The sequence below is a fragment of the Trachurus trachurus genome, assembly GCF_905171665.1.
Source record: "Trachurus trachurus genome assembly, chromosome: 9".
Lineage (NCBI taxonomy): Eukaryota > Metazoa > Chordata > Actinopteri > Carangiformes > Carangidae > Trachurus > Trachurus trachurus.
Window position 1 is genome coordinate 622399 of NC_139895.1, and position 13985 is coordinate 636383.

A 13985-nucleotide genomic window follows, 5' to 3' on the forward strand; every position below is an offset into this window, starting at 1 on the left:
TAGAAGTTCCTACCCCCTTTACCAGGAACTCCTGCAGTGGAAACACGGCTCATATGTAGCTGGTAAACCAGCCATAGAAACTCTGGTTGGATCAGGATTCAGAGTTGGTCATTTCTGATTTAGCAACAAAGATAATGTTGTGATAAAGTTTGAAGTGGAGATAACGGTTTGTTGTGAACCCCCGCCCTCAGGCTCAGCACCGTGATGAGATGCTGAGGATGTACCACGCTCTGCGCGAAGGCCTCAACATCATCGGTGACATCAGCACCTCCACCATCACCACGACGATGCCTCCGCCCGTCGACGACTCCTGGCTGCAGGTGACGGGGATGCCCTCGGGACGCAGGTAACCTAGCAACAGGCAGGACGCCACAGGTCGGGGCCACGGGGGCGAGCGCCACTGATACCGCTTTTCCACCAAACTGGTTTGGTGTTTAACTGGTTCAACTCTGGTTCCTCCAAAGAACCACTTTGCTTTTCCACTGATCAGGAACCAAGTCAGAGCCACATCCCCATCAGGAGCTGCTCTGTCTCTGCTGCTGCTACAGTAAACAGACATGTTAGCCGCTAACAGCCTAGCTAACAGCGGCTAACGCTGCTGCTACAGTTATAAACAGACATGTTAGCCGCTAACAGCCTAGCTAACAGCGGCTAACGCTGCTGCTACAGTTATAAACAGACATGTTAGCCGCTAACAGCCTAGCTAACAGCGGCTAACGCTGCTGCTACAGTTATAAACAGACATGTTAGCCGCTAACAGCCTAGCTAACAGCGGCTAACGCTGCTGCTACAGTTAGAAACAGACATGTTAGCCGCTAACAGCCTAGCTAACAGCGGCTAACGCTGCTGCTACAGTTATAAAACCCAGTCTGACCTGCAGGTGTTGAACACTGGACCCGACGTGGAAGCAGACTAGGCTTTTTATTAACAATAACTCTAAATCCTGCTGAAAAAAAAGAAGGAAAAAGCAGCCGTCTTCGCCGTGACAGGCAACTACGTTTGACGGCGATATGTTTTGATATGAGCGTTAGCTGCTGTTAGCCACCGCCTGTAGCTCAGCTAGTTAGCTTCAACTGTGTTTACATTGATAAACAAACTTAAAGCAGAAGTAAGTGATATTTTTGTGTTAATCTAAGTCTTAAATAGTTGTATCTTCCGACAGCAATCACTTCTATAGAGTGTTTGGTCTGAAACACGGGTCTGTCAGTCCCTCTGCTCTGCTCTGAGCCCAGGAGAAAACTTTCCTTGTATCCTACAACCTTTATCCAATGAGGAGAGAGAACGGCATAAAGGGGCAGTCCTCTCTGTGTGTGCAGCCAAGGGATGCGCCTGAATGTGGTGACGTAGGGACGAGGACTGTTATGGTGCGTTCAAGGCAACCCGTAACTTGCGTTTTTCCAACCTGTGAAGTGGTACCAGTTCGATCTGGTACGAGTTCACGGGTCAGAAGTTACGAGTGGCCGTTATAGTGACTTTCACAGGTAAAACAGGTCGGAGAAACACGAGTGGGTTGCCTGGAACGCTACAAAGTCGTAAGTCGTGACTTGAAGCTGTAATTTACGGTTTCAAAAGCCTGCCTGGAACGCAGCATTAGCCAAAACGACCGGATCGCTTACTTCTGCTTTAATACGTAGCGATAACGTGTCTGTATATTTAGCGCTGGTCTTGTTGCTAAGGTAACCCTGCTGCCAGCCCCTGGAAGAACCGGTTCTTAGTTCTGGCCCAGCAAGAAGTTGGTGCTGGTCTGGAACCAGTTCTAAGAACCAAGATCCGGTGCTAAGCAGGAACTAGCTCCGAACCAGCACTGGAACCAGCTCGGTGGAAAAGGGGTAAGAGTCATGTGCTCTCTCTCTCTCTCTCTCTCTCTCTCTCTCTCTCTCTCTAGGTCGCCCATGTCCAGTCCGACCCCCCAGCGCCGGGCCCCTCCCGGACCCCCCCGTCCCGGCGGCCGCGCGGCCCCCACTCGCCCCGCCGTGTCCCCTGACCCCGGGCCCCCACCCAACGTCCCCTCACGGCCCAACAGAGCCCCTCCCCCCCCCAGGTAACCACAGTAACCATAGTAACACCCCCCCCCCACCAGGTAACCACAGTAACCACAGTAACCACACCCCCCCACCAGGGAAAAGCTGAGGAAACACTGCTTTCCTGCGCTGTGGTGTGACCTGAAGGCAGCACGACGTGTTGTTGTAGTGGTGTCCGAATGTTTAGTGATTATTAAAGGGATAGTTCACCCAAAATTGAAATGTGGACTAGGGGCTGGGAGAAGTTTCAGAGTCCTCTGTGGCTTCTCTGAGTTACAGCGGGGCTCCGTGTAGCAGTGCATGTCCATATGACGGTTGAGAACGGAGCTCACTTTTCTTCGTCCAAAAAGACACACCAAAAAACATACAAATACCTCCATAGTGCTCGTCTGTAATGTCCCTCTTGTATTGAAGCCCCAACATGAGAAATTGTTCCGAAAAAAATTAAATAAGTCTATATTTTAAGGTTGTTTGTAGCGGAAGCTCCCAGTGTTGCTCTGCCGGAATCTCACGCGTTTTGCGGAGCCGTGAACTGGGCTTCAATACAAATCGCCCTTAGTCCACATGAGGGGGAGGAGATAATGAGGGAAATTTCAATTTTGCGTGAACTATCCCTTTAAAGAAGCAGCTGATACAAAATCAATGTGTGAGAAGCTGTGTCCCAGTTCAGGGGCCAGCAGGTCGATAGGCTCCTCCTCCCCTGGTGGCCATGGCAACCGTTGCTACATGTGACAGTCGAGCTGCTGGAGCATTTCCTGATTGTGACCGAACATCAAACGTTAGAAAATGGCGTCTTTTTTAAACTTCTACGTGCGCCTCAGCTCCTCAGCTCAGCGGGCGACCACGCCTCCAAGCGGGGTTACCATGGTCATCTATGGTCAAAACCAGAAGAAGCCAGTTTTGCCGGTTTGGTGGAATTGTACGTTTACGTTTCCATGGTTTTCAGTCGTTGTCATAGTTGCGGTAAACGCATGGATCTATTAACGCTGGCTTTGAACACGGATGTCAGTCTGTGTGATATCCACTGTTAAAAGCTGCTGTGATGATCCATGCGTTTTACAGGTTTTCATTGGGGGAAAAAAAAGATGCATTTACCGCGACTACCGAAACCATGGAAACGTAAACATAAAATTCCACCAGAAGAGCAAAACCAGCAAAACAGGCTACGTTTTTGACGTTCGGAAAAAGGTGGATAAGAGTGCGCTAAAGCTGCGTTCACACCGGACCTTTTGTTTTTCGAACGAGCGACGAGTTTACATGTTAAGTGAATGCAAACGAGCGATTGAGCGTTTAATCGCCCAGGCGAAAAAACACTGGGGCTCGGAGCAACACAGTGTTTTTTCGCTCTGTCCCTCGAGATGAGAAATCCCAACTCTCCGGCCGTCAGTCGCTCGTCGCTCAGCGCTGATTGGCTGCCGTGATCCCGGTGGTGCTGGTGTAAACAGAGGCACATGGCAGTTGGCATGACATCATGTGAGTCTGTGGCTCTGTGACAAACTGACGAGCGACTGCAGTGACGGAGCGTTTTTTTTGGAGCGATACAAGCGACAGCGACAAAAATAAAAGGTCCGGTGTGAACGCAGCTTAAGAATCTTGGGATACGTGAGGTCGTGAAGGACAGGTGAGAGGAGGCGGCCCCTGAGCTGGAACACAGCGAGATGTCTGTGATGTCACAGTGTGATGTCACAGTGTGACCTCATCAAACTGGACCCTGAGAAAACAGAGTCTTTTATTCTGAAAGAAGCATGTTGTTGATGAAGAGGAGAAGAAGAGTTGGGTGAATAGACAGAACAGCAGCGATCCACAAACAACCTGAGAACACGGACAAGAAAGAACGACTCTTTCTTTCTTTCTTTCCTCCTCTTTCCTTTCTGCTCATTCTTCATCTTCACCTTCATCTCACAGTCTCTCCATCCAGGGAACAGTGTTAGCTTAGCTTAGTTTAGCTTAGCTTAGCTCAGCACAAAGACTGGGAACAGGGGGAAGCTGTTAGCATCTAGCTACAGGCAACACTCACTGTCCTACAACAGAAGATGCCAACAAATACACAACTTAACCTAAACAACTAAACATGAACGACTAAGCTCGTAAACAATTAAGAGAAACAGCCAAACATAAAAACTAAACATGTAAACAACTGAACAACAAAACATGTACAACAACAGAATTCATCCAGAACAGTGACAGAGGGTTGTAGCTAACAGAGAAGAGGAGCGTACCTGTGTTTCCCGGGGAACATAGGACCCTCTTTTTGAAAAAGAGTCCTTCTTCATCAGAGAACATAACTCCTTGGTCGCACTGGGAGCTACTTCTCCTCCTCTCTCCGCCCGTCAGACATCGACTGCAGTGGCTCGTATTCACTCGGTTTTCCACACACACATGTCATTTTAAACATACGTGTGTGTGTGTCTCGTGTGCAGACGCAACCGACAAATATTTAGGCTATAGACGGACAAGCAACAACTTAATTATTCATCATTTTATTTATTTTATTTTGAAAATTGACTGGATTCTCTCGCCTTTTCTGTGCCCGACTTCCTTTCTGGTACGATCTGGTCTATCCAGCTTGACAGACGGCGCTCTCAGTGCTCTCTGCGCTCGCGGCTCGCGGCGCTCTCGGCGCTCTCAGTGCTCTCGCCGCTCTCTGCGCTCTCACTGCTCTCGGCGCTCTCACTGCTCTCAGTGCTCTCTGCGCTCGCGGCTCGTGGCACTCTCAATGCTCTCGTCGCTCTCTGCGCTCTCAGTGCTCTCTGCGCTCACAGCGCTCGCGGCGCTCTCGGCGCTCTCTGTGCTCGTGGCGCTCTCACTGCTCTCGGCGCTCTATGTGCGCGCGGCACTCTCAGTGCTCGCGGCTCGCGGCACTCTCAGTGCTCTCAGCGCTCTCTGCGCTTGCGGCGCTCTCTGCGCTCGCAGCACTCTCACTGCTCTCGGCGCTCTCAGTGCTCTCAGTGCTCTCTGCGCTCGCGGCTCGCCGCGCTCAATGCTCTGTAAATCATTTCACTTTCACTTTCAGTTCCACCTGTCTGTCTCTCTACCTGTCTGTCTCTCCACCTGTCTGTCTGTCTGTCTCTCTCTCCACCTGTCTGTCTCTCCACCTGTCTGTCTGTCTGTCTCTCTCTCCACCTGTCTGTCTCTCCACCTGTCTGTCTGTCTGTCTGTCTCTCTACCTGTCTCTCTCTCCACCTGTCTGTCTCTCACCTGTCTGTCTGTCTGTCTCTCCACCTGTCTGTCCTCACCTGTCTGTCTCTCCACCTGTCTGTCCTCACCTGTCTGTCTCTCCACCTGTCTGTCTGTCTGTCTCTCTCTCCACCTGTCTGTCTCTCACCTGTCTGTCCTCACCTGTCTGTCTGTCTGTCTGTCTCTCTACCTGTCTCTCTCTCCACCTGTCTGTCTCTCACCTGTCTGTCTGTCTGTCTCTCCACCTGTCTGTCTGTCTGTCTCTCTCTCCACCTGTCTGTCTCTCACCTGTCTGTCTGTCTGTCTCTCCACCTGTCTGTCCTCACCTGTCTGTCTGTCTGTCTGTCTCTCTACCTGTCTCTCTCTCCACCTGTCTGTCTCTCACCTGTCTGTCTGTCTGTCTCTCTACCTGTCTGTCTCTCACCTGTCTGTCCTCACCTGTCTGTCTGTCTGTTTGTGTGATCCTGTTCTAGTAGAACCTTATGAATGTAAACAGGAAGTACTCAGGTGTGTTAGTGTCAGGACAGGTAGCTCCTCCCACCTACACACACACACACACACACACACACACACACACACACACACACACACACACACACACACACACACACACACACACACACACACACACACACACACACACACACTCATATTGACCATATATGGTTATTTTTTCAGAATCTCTATCAGTGACCAGTGAGGAGTTCATTCACCAATGGTACGTCAGCTGTGTGTGATGTCACTGTGTCACATCATCTCATCGTCCAATCAGATTACAGCATCATAATGAGCCATGTGTTTGGTGTGTAACTGTCTCTCTCTCTACCTGTCTGTCTCTCTCTGCCTGTCTGTCTGCAGTCAGAGGACACCTGGTTCTCCATCACCCCCGTCCCACTGACACACACACACACACGCACGCACGCACACACACACACACACACACACACACACACACACACACACACACACACACACACACACACACACACCTGTCCTCCAGGCTCCGCCCCCTCAGTGTCACTCGTCTACACTTCAGTTAACCTGATGATGTCACCACTGATCCTCCCAACACTGTTGCCCCCGGAAACAAGCAACAAGCAATGACCTTCTTGTATGACGTCACAGAAGCGGCCAATCAGACGTCAGCAGGCGCCGGTGGTGTTGCCGGGCGGAGTTTGAACCGGTTCCTACTGGTTTATGTCGACATTTCTCTTGCTTCTTGACTGGTTTGAACCGGTTTCAGCCGGTCCCAGTAGTGTGTTTACTGTCGACTGACCGCTGATTCGCTGTCATTCTCCTCTGACCTTTAACCCTCTGACCTTAAAGGGGAATTGCCTTTTTTTTTTTTACAACCTGGACCTTATTTCTAGCATAAACTACGATTATTTCCTCCCCCAGATAACTTTGTACTAACTTGTATTAACTTTTTACTAACCCGGATGACATACTACAAAAACTCTAACTCTTACCAAGAATATTTGTCTTATTTCTAGTCAGAACTAATCTCATTCTACTCAAAATAAGACTCATCACATTAAAAGCAGCTTGTTTTTAGACACTTTTTACTTTTTTCAAGCAGATTTTCACTTGAAATAAGTAGAAAAATCTGATAGTGGAGCAAGTTTTTCTTTCTTATTACAAAACTTGCTTTCACTGGCAGATTTTTCTACTTATTTCAAGTGAAAATCTGTTTGAAACGAGTGAAAATGATCTAAAAACAAGTTCATTTTTAGGTGATGAGTCTTATTTTGAATAGAAATGAGACAATTTGACAAGAAAAAGGACAAATATTCTTGGAAAGATTTTGAGTTTTTGCAGTGTGTCATCTCTGAGCGCCGCGCGGCTTATTCTGATAATAATCATTCCACTTCGGCATTCGGCTCCATTTTTATCTCAACTAGCCGGAGCTTTAGTGAGATGAGATGACATCATCCAGGTCAGAGGTCAGTAGGTCAACCTACAGACCCCGGATGTTGATAACAGCTAACCCCGGACTCAGAGGGGAATAGCACTAGCCTATCAGAACTAAATATTGGTGAAATGAAGGAGTTTCTCTGCAGATAATGTGTTATTTAGAGGCTGCATTCTGCTGCCCTGTAGACTCCATTATACGGATATACGCGCCTCTCGGCTGGAGCTCATTTCATCACAACCACTTGGAATGACACCAAAGTTATCTGGGGGAGGAAATGATCGGATTTTAGGATAGAAATAAGGTCCAGATTGTAAAAACGGTAATTCCCCTTTAACCCTCTGACCCTTAACCCTCTGACCTTAACCCTTTCTTGTCTCTCTGTTTGTGGTGGTGGTGTTTCCCAGTCGTCCCAGTAAAGGTAGCCCCGCCCACGGAGAGAGCCCCCAGTCCTCCATTGATGGTTAACCTGCTCCAGTCTGTCTGTCTCTACTGATGATGCTGTGTTACTGTGAACCTTAAGAGTAATAACAATAACCATACTGATTATCGACACATTATATATATATATTTCTATATATATATATATATATAAACAAACACTACCAGTCAGGAGTTTGGACACAGTGGTTGTTATTTATTTCTATCACTTTCTATGTTGTAGATTCAAAGTTCCTTCATAGTTCTGACGTCTCAGTTTGATGATGTAGAAAGTGATAAAAATAAGGAAAAACCAGTGAATGAGAAGGTGTACGTGTCCAAACCTTTGGTAGTGTATGTAGGCTATACATATATATATATACATACACATATACTATATACATACATATATATGTATTTATGTATATATATATTGAATGATCAGCGATGTTCTACTGCAATATGAGTGTGTTTTGAGTCCCGCTATGTGAGACAGGTCATGTGACCATCAGCTGACATCAGGTTTATAACGTACTGTAGAGGACGTCCCGGGGTTTAGCCCGTCACTAACCTAATGCTAAGCTAACGCTAAGATGATGCTAACCTCCAGAGGTCCAGACCTGCACACACAGCTAGCTTGTTAGCCTGTTAGCTAGCCTGTTAGCTAGCCCGTTAGCTAGCTGTATCATCGTCTGGAATTGTGTTTTTATGCTGATTTATTTTCTTTACAGTGTAAAGTTTGTATATTGTTTGAACTTGTATTTAAACTTGTATTTATTGATCTATTTATTGATTAATTTATCACCTGTGTAGTTTTTATCGATGTTTAAAATGTTGAATCTGGCTCTACTGTGTTCTGCTGTCAAGTATTAGGTCTAGTGTCGTCTGTCGGCCTTTGGTCTCACTGAACTAACTGGTTCTTACTGGTTTTTATTGGTTCAAACTGGTTTTTATTGGTTTGAACTGGTTTTTACTGGTTCTTACTGGTTTTTACTGGTTCGAACTGGTTCTTACTGGTTCTAACTGGTTTTTACTGGTTCAAACTGGTTTTTACTGGTTCTTATTGGTTCGAACTGGTTTTTACTGGTTCTTACTGGTTTTTACTGGTTTTTACTGGTTCTTATTGGTTCAAACTGGTTCTTACTGGTTTTTACTGGTTGAAACTGGTTCTAACTGGTTTTTACTGGTTCTTACTTGTTCTAACTGGTTTTTACTGGTTCTGACTGGTTTTTACTGGTTTTAACTGGTTCTAACTGGTTCGTACTGGTTCTAACTGGCTGTGAAGTCAGTGGACAGAATTTGCATCAACAAACTTTCACCAGCTTCACTTCATTTTCTGTCGTTTGCTCAGATTCTTTGTTTCCTAAAAACAGAATTAAGCTGTAAAATATAAAATACGTGAGATGAAGTGTTATTATCTGGTTTTAATGAAGTCGACAAACAGGAAGAAGCGGTGATTTCCAGCTCCAGACAAAATGTGAACGTTAATGAAGATCAATATTCTTTTATAATCTGGTCCAATGAAAACATTTGTAGCAATATAGGTGTGGTTGTCTGTTAGTGTTAGTCCATGTTGTGACTCTGTCTGTAGAGTTAGTGCAGCTCGGAGCTGCGTTCAACACGCCGCGCGCCAGAGTGTGTCTGTAGCTGTGGCGTGTCCTCGTGTCCATGGTAACGTCAGCATGGTTGTTGTGTGTGGTGTTGAAGCTTCTGGCGCTGCAGCCGTTGAACGCCGCTCGGCTGCGGTGGTTCGATAGTTCTCTGTGTTAGTCGTGATGTTTATATATATATGAAGACCATGATGTACCGTATATATGTGTGTGTGTGAGGAGAATATAAATATATATATATAGATCTATAAGACTGAAATATGCAGCGGCCCACACTGTAGTGTATGTGTGTGTGTGTGTGTATGTGTGTGTGTGTGTGTGTGTGTTTGTGTGTGTGTGTGTGTGTGTGTGATTGTGTGTGTATCTTAGTGTCATGTGATCAGGGCCAACAGACGTGTTCATGTGAATAAAGTCTGTGTGAATGAAGACGACGACGTCCTGTCTTTACTTGGTGAACTTGTTACCCAACACTAAACAACACAACACAAGGAGAATAGGCTACTAGGTAAAACACGACATATATTGAATCAAAAAACGCTATACAGTATATACTATACAACACGCTCATATTACCATATCTGTCATACTGTGTAGAGATTTGGGGAAACTAACTTCCAACCTATTTACATCATGCAAAAAAGGGCCATAAGGATAGTAAACCACCACACCAATAATCTGTTTATCAAATGGAGAGTATTAAAGTTTGCTGACTTTTAATTAAAACTGCACAGATAATATACAAAGCCAAGAAAAATGTACTCCTACTCCTACTTCCTACTAATAATATTCAAAATTTCACAGAAAGAGAGGAGAGATATGAGCTAAGAGGGAAACTTAACTTACAGTAAAACAACCTAAATACTAGCTACATTAAAAAGCGTGTATTTCTGTGGCGGAAGTAAAACTGTGGAATATCTTAGAGGATCTCAAACAATGCAACAACATAACACAATTTAGAAATAGATTAAAACATAGTATAATAGAAAGCTATAAACAGGATTGAATAATTGGGTGTTGATTCCAACTGTAATGCTGTTTAATTATCTATTTGTGTTATTTTTGGCTACATTTGTTAATTATGGGATACTTGTTTCTTTCTATGACTCTGAAACCATGAATAGCTCTAATAGATGTAATGGAATATTGCATTAAAGGGTAGTAGGCAGCATCTATAAGCTAGATAGCTTCAGCCTGCAGCTTTTCCATCTATTTATGAACGAGTTAAACTAATGATGGTATTATGGAAGGTTGATGGACTGTGATTGATGCTCAACTGTAAATAATTTTGTGTTAAAGATCGAATAAACTACTACTACTACTACTAAAACACAGACAGACACACACCAGATCTGGGGCCTCATTTATCAAAGAGGGTGTAAAACTGCTACTAAATATTTGTGTACGGCGAAAAGACGAAAATGGCGTAGCCTACACCCTAAATATTTAGACCTTTTTCAGATCAATCAAACTGTGCGTACGCACAACTCTCCGCAATAAATCACACCGGACCCAAGAATGGTGCACACGTGAACACACCTCTTACTCCGCCCCCGGAACGCCTATATACAACTATATATGGTCAGCACGTGCATATTTAATTAGCCATGTGCTCTCTGTGGTGCAGCAACAAGTGACAACAAAGTGACAACGGAGACAACGGGCGGAGGACGGGGGAAAGAAGCGGAACTTCTCCGCTTCTCCGAAAGCAGATACACGGGCAATAAATCAGTCAGAAAAATGATCTTGCATTTTAATAAGCTACAATAAAAACAAAAACCTCCCAAATCTCAACAAAAGGGAGCAGAAAGAAGAATAATCTTATGTAATCTGCCCGTTTATCCCAGAATTTTTTTTTTTTTTTTTTTTTTTTTTACCTAGATGTTAAAACAATGTAGGAAGCAGGACGATAGTTACCATTACTTTGAACGCCTTTCCACTACACAGTTACAGCTCTACTGGACTTGGTTTAGGTCATTTTCCATTACAGCTGAGTCCTTCACAGTTCCTCCTCAGGGCCGCGTTGTCTCCCTCTTTATTCTCTCCTCTCGTCAGCTCCAAACACACGTGCACCTCGTTAACTCAGGTGACAGAATAATAACAGTCTCAGTAGCTGCAGATCAGTGTGCGCTGCTGCCGATGTGTTTTTAAACTTGGATGGTTTGATCCTTGTCGGACGTCACACAGCCTAATCAAAAAAGCAAAATCCACAATCCGCTCTGTTTATCAATGAACATAGAGCCTAGTGTTATTATAGAGCGGGTTGGATTGCCAGCATCAACGGTCCACCACTACCACAATTACTTCATAAAATCCTCTGTGCTCTTCTAAACGTACTCCGCTCCTCTCTCCCTCTCACACTGCAGTTCTCTGACTCAGCAACGGTGTCGCCAATTCCTCCTGTTCCTCAAAAAAGGCGTACACCTGGGTCAAAATGGGTGTAAATGTCCGCACTTTTCCCCGTCAGGTTTTGGCTTGATAGATCCCAAATTTGGCGGAGAAAAGTGCGTACGCACAAAACGAGGGGAAAATGGCGTAAAAAAAGGTGTATCCACAATGATAAATGAGGCCCCAGGTTGGTTTGGAGCAGCTGTTCTGAAACAGGCAGCGTTTCACCCCAGATATGCATATCGACTCCCTTGCTCAAATGTGAACTATTTAGAAGACTTATGAACTAGTCTGGATAATGCAACTAATGATAATAAGGAAGAGTTTTTTATGGGTGGTCTGAATATAAACTGGTGTGATAACAAGAATAGCAACAAAACTAAATGAATGAGATTTACAGAAGGGTGTAATATGAAACAGATGGTGAGGAAGGCAACAAGATGTTCTATAAGGAATGGCATACGCACTGAGACATGCATTCATCTGATTCTTACCAGTGCACCACAACAGTGTTCGAGTGCATGTGTTTCCTGTTGGTTGGTCCGACCACAATATTGTATCCATAACAGAGACCACCTAGAATAATAGTAAAGAGGAGTTTTGAAAGATTTAATTGTGAGGAATTTAAGAGGGACTTGGCTGCATGTCCCTGGGAATTCATATTTGTAGAGGACAATTTATATAATGATGCCTCTGGATGTTTTACTGAACTCTTAACTGAGGTGATGAATCAGCACGCTCCAATTAGGAAACTAATGCTCCATGGATAGATGATGAACTTAACAACATTTTTATGGAAAGAAATTAGGCAAAAACTACATTTTTAAAATCAATCAACAGATCTATAGAAAATTAAGCAATTATGTACTGAAATTAAATTGACGTAAAAAGGCCTGTTTTTATATAGGCTGTATAAAAAAAGCATTCACAGAGTGTGGGAATGACTAAAAAAATATATGGAAGACAGTCAGAGGATTGTTGGGAACAAATGTTGCACAGTATCCATCATTTGTTGAGGAGAATAGAAGAAAAATGACAGATTTTACCAGTTCTGGAGATTCTCTCCCTGATCTGATTGACAACAACATCATGCTAAAATAAAAAGGCAAGGCAATTTTATTTGTATAGCCCGTTTTTACCACCAGTTTTTCTCAAAGGGCTTTACATCCCATAATAACAACATCCTCTGTCCTTAGACCCTCACATCCACTGAGGAGAAACTCCATGGAAAACCAATGATTTCCTCTCTGCCAATCAACATGCATATCGTAAAGGACCATTCCACTGCAACTGCTCTCATTGAGATGACAGAGCAATGGTTAGAACAAATTGATTTGGGAAAATATGTTGGTGTAGGCTACTATTTTTAGATTTTAGTGCAGCATTTGATTTGGTCGATGATAGTATGTTGTTGAACAAGCTCCTTCATTATGAGTTCCAACAAACCGCTCTTGACTGGATTCATATCAGTGGCCATTGGCCTTCTGAACAGCTGATAGCACTGTGGTCACTTTAACTCCTTGTTAAATCCACTGTTGCACCGTTAATTGATGATTGTTAAAGGGGTAGTTCAACATTTAGTCAAATTGGCCCATCACCATAACCCCTATAGTCATAGCAGTAGGTTCGTTACCTTTAATTGTCGGTGCAAGCTGTTTTTAGAATGGCGGAGCAGAGCCGTGAGCTGCTCAGAGCTACGCTACGGAGGCTCATTATGGGATTTCTTGGTTTCCCTCATTAAACTCATCAAATACACAATCCAACAACTCCACAACGCTCTGGTGGACAAGTTGTGAGCTGCACATTCACCACGCTATGAGATAATAACACAACGTTACCACACAGAGTTGTTTTAGAGGGAAATACATGCAAAACCACTGATGCACGTTGCCTTCAGGGACAGTTTTTCATCAACAGTCTCTGTATTTCCCTCTAAAACAACTCTGTCTGGTAACGTTGTGTTATTATCTCATAGCGTGGTGAATGTGCAGCTCACAACTTGTCCACCAGAGCGTTGTGGAGTTGTTGGATTGTGTATTTGATGAGTTTGATGAGGGAAACCAAGAAATCCCAGGCTTGAATCAGAGAAACACAGGGCCGGTGTGAGGGACAGGGGACATGAAGCTGCTGCACCGTGTGTCTGCAGCCAGAAGGTGGAGCTGCTGCACCACAGCCTGAGCATCATCACTATCACCACCATCATCATCATCATCACCGTCCTCAGTGAGAGGACTTCACTGAGACAGAAACAGGAAGAGAGAAAGAGAACGAGGGAAAGAGAGAGAGAGAGAGAGCTGCTGGACGAAAGGCAAAGATAGAAAATATTTAAAAAGAAAAGAAGAAGAACAAGAAGAGAGAAGAGAGAAGAACGACACGGACACACAGAACAAGACAGAGAGGATTTAAAACATGAGAACTGACGATTAAACTGATCTGTGACCAGATCGGCCCGTCTTTCTC

The 13985-nt window shown here is 44.7% G+C and overlaps 1 protein-coding gene across 3 annotated transcripts in view; it reads left to right on the forward strand.

Moving 5' to 3' along the window:
• LOC310991334 (dynamin-1) overlaps positions 1–7578 on the forward strand; it is a gene marked incomplete at both ends in the record, with an annotated part of 39439 nt that extends 31861 nt beyond the window's left edge. For 2 of the 3 annotated variants that reach the window (XM_083979002.1, XM_083979001.1), the window contains 3 exons: positions 192–346; positions 1886–2041; positions 7518–7578. In XM_083979002.1, coding sequence (XP_083835128.1) covers positions 192–346; positions 1886–2041; positions 7518–7578 — 372 coding nt within the window. Of the gene's footprint in view, positions 1–191; positions 351–1885; positions 2042–7517 lie in introns of those variants that run through there. The other variant, XM_083979003.1, reaches the window with a different exon arrangement.
• Positions 7579–13985: the final 6407 nt, after the last annotated feature.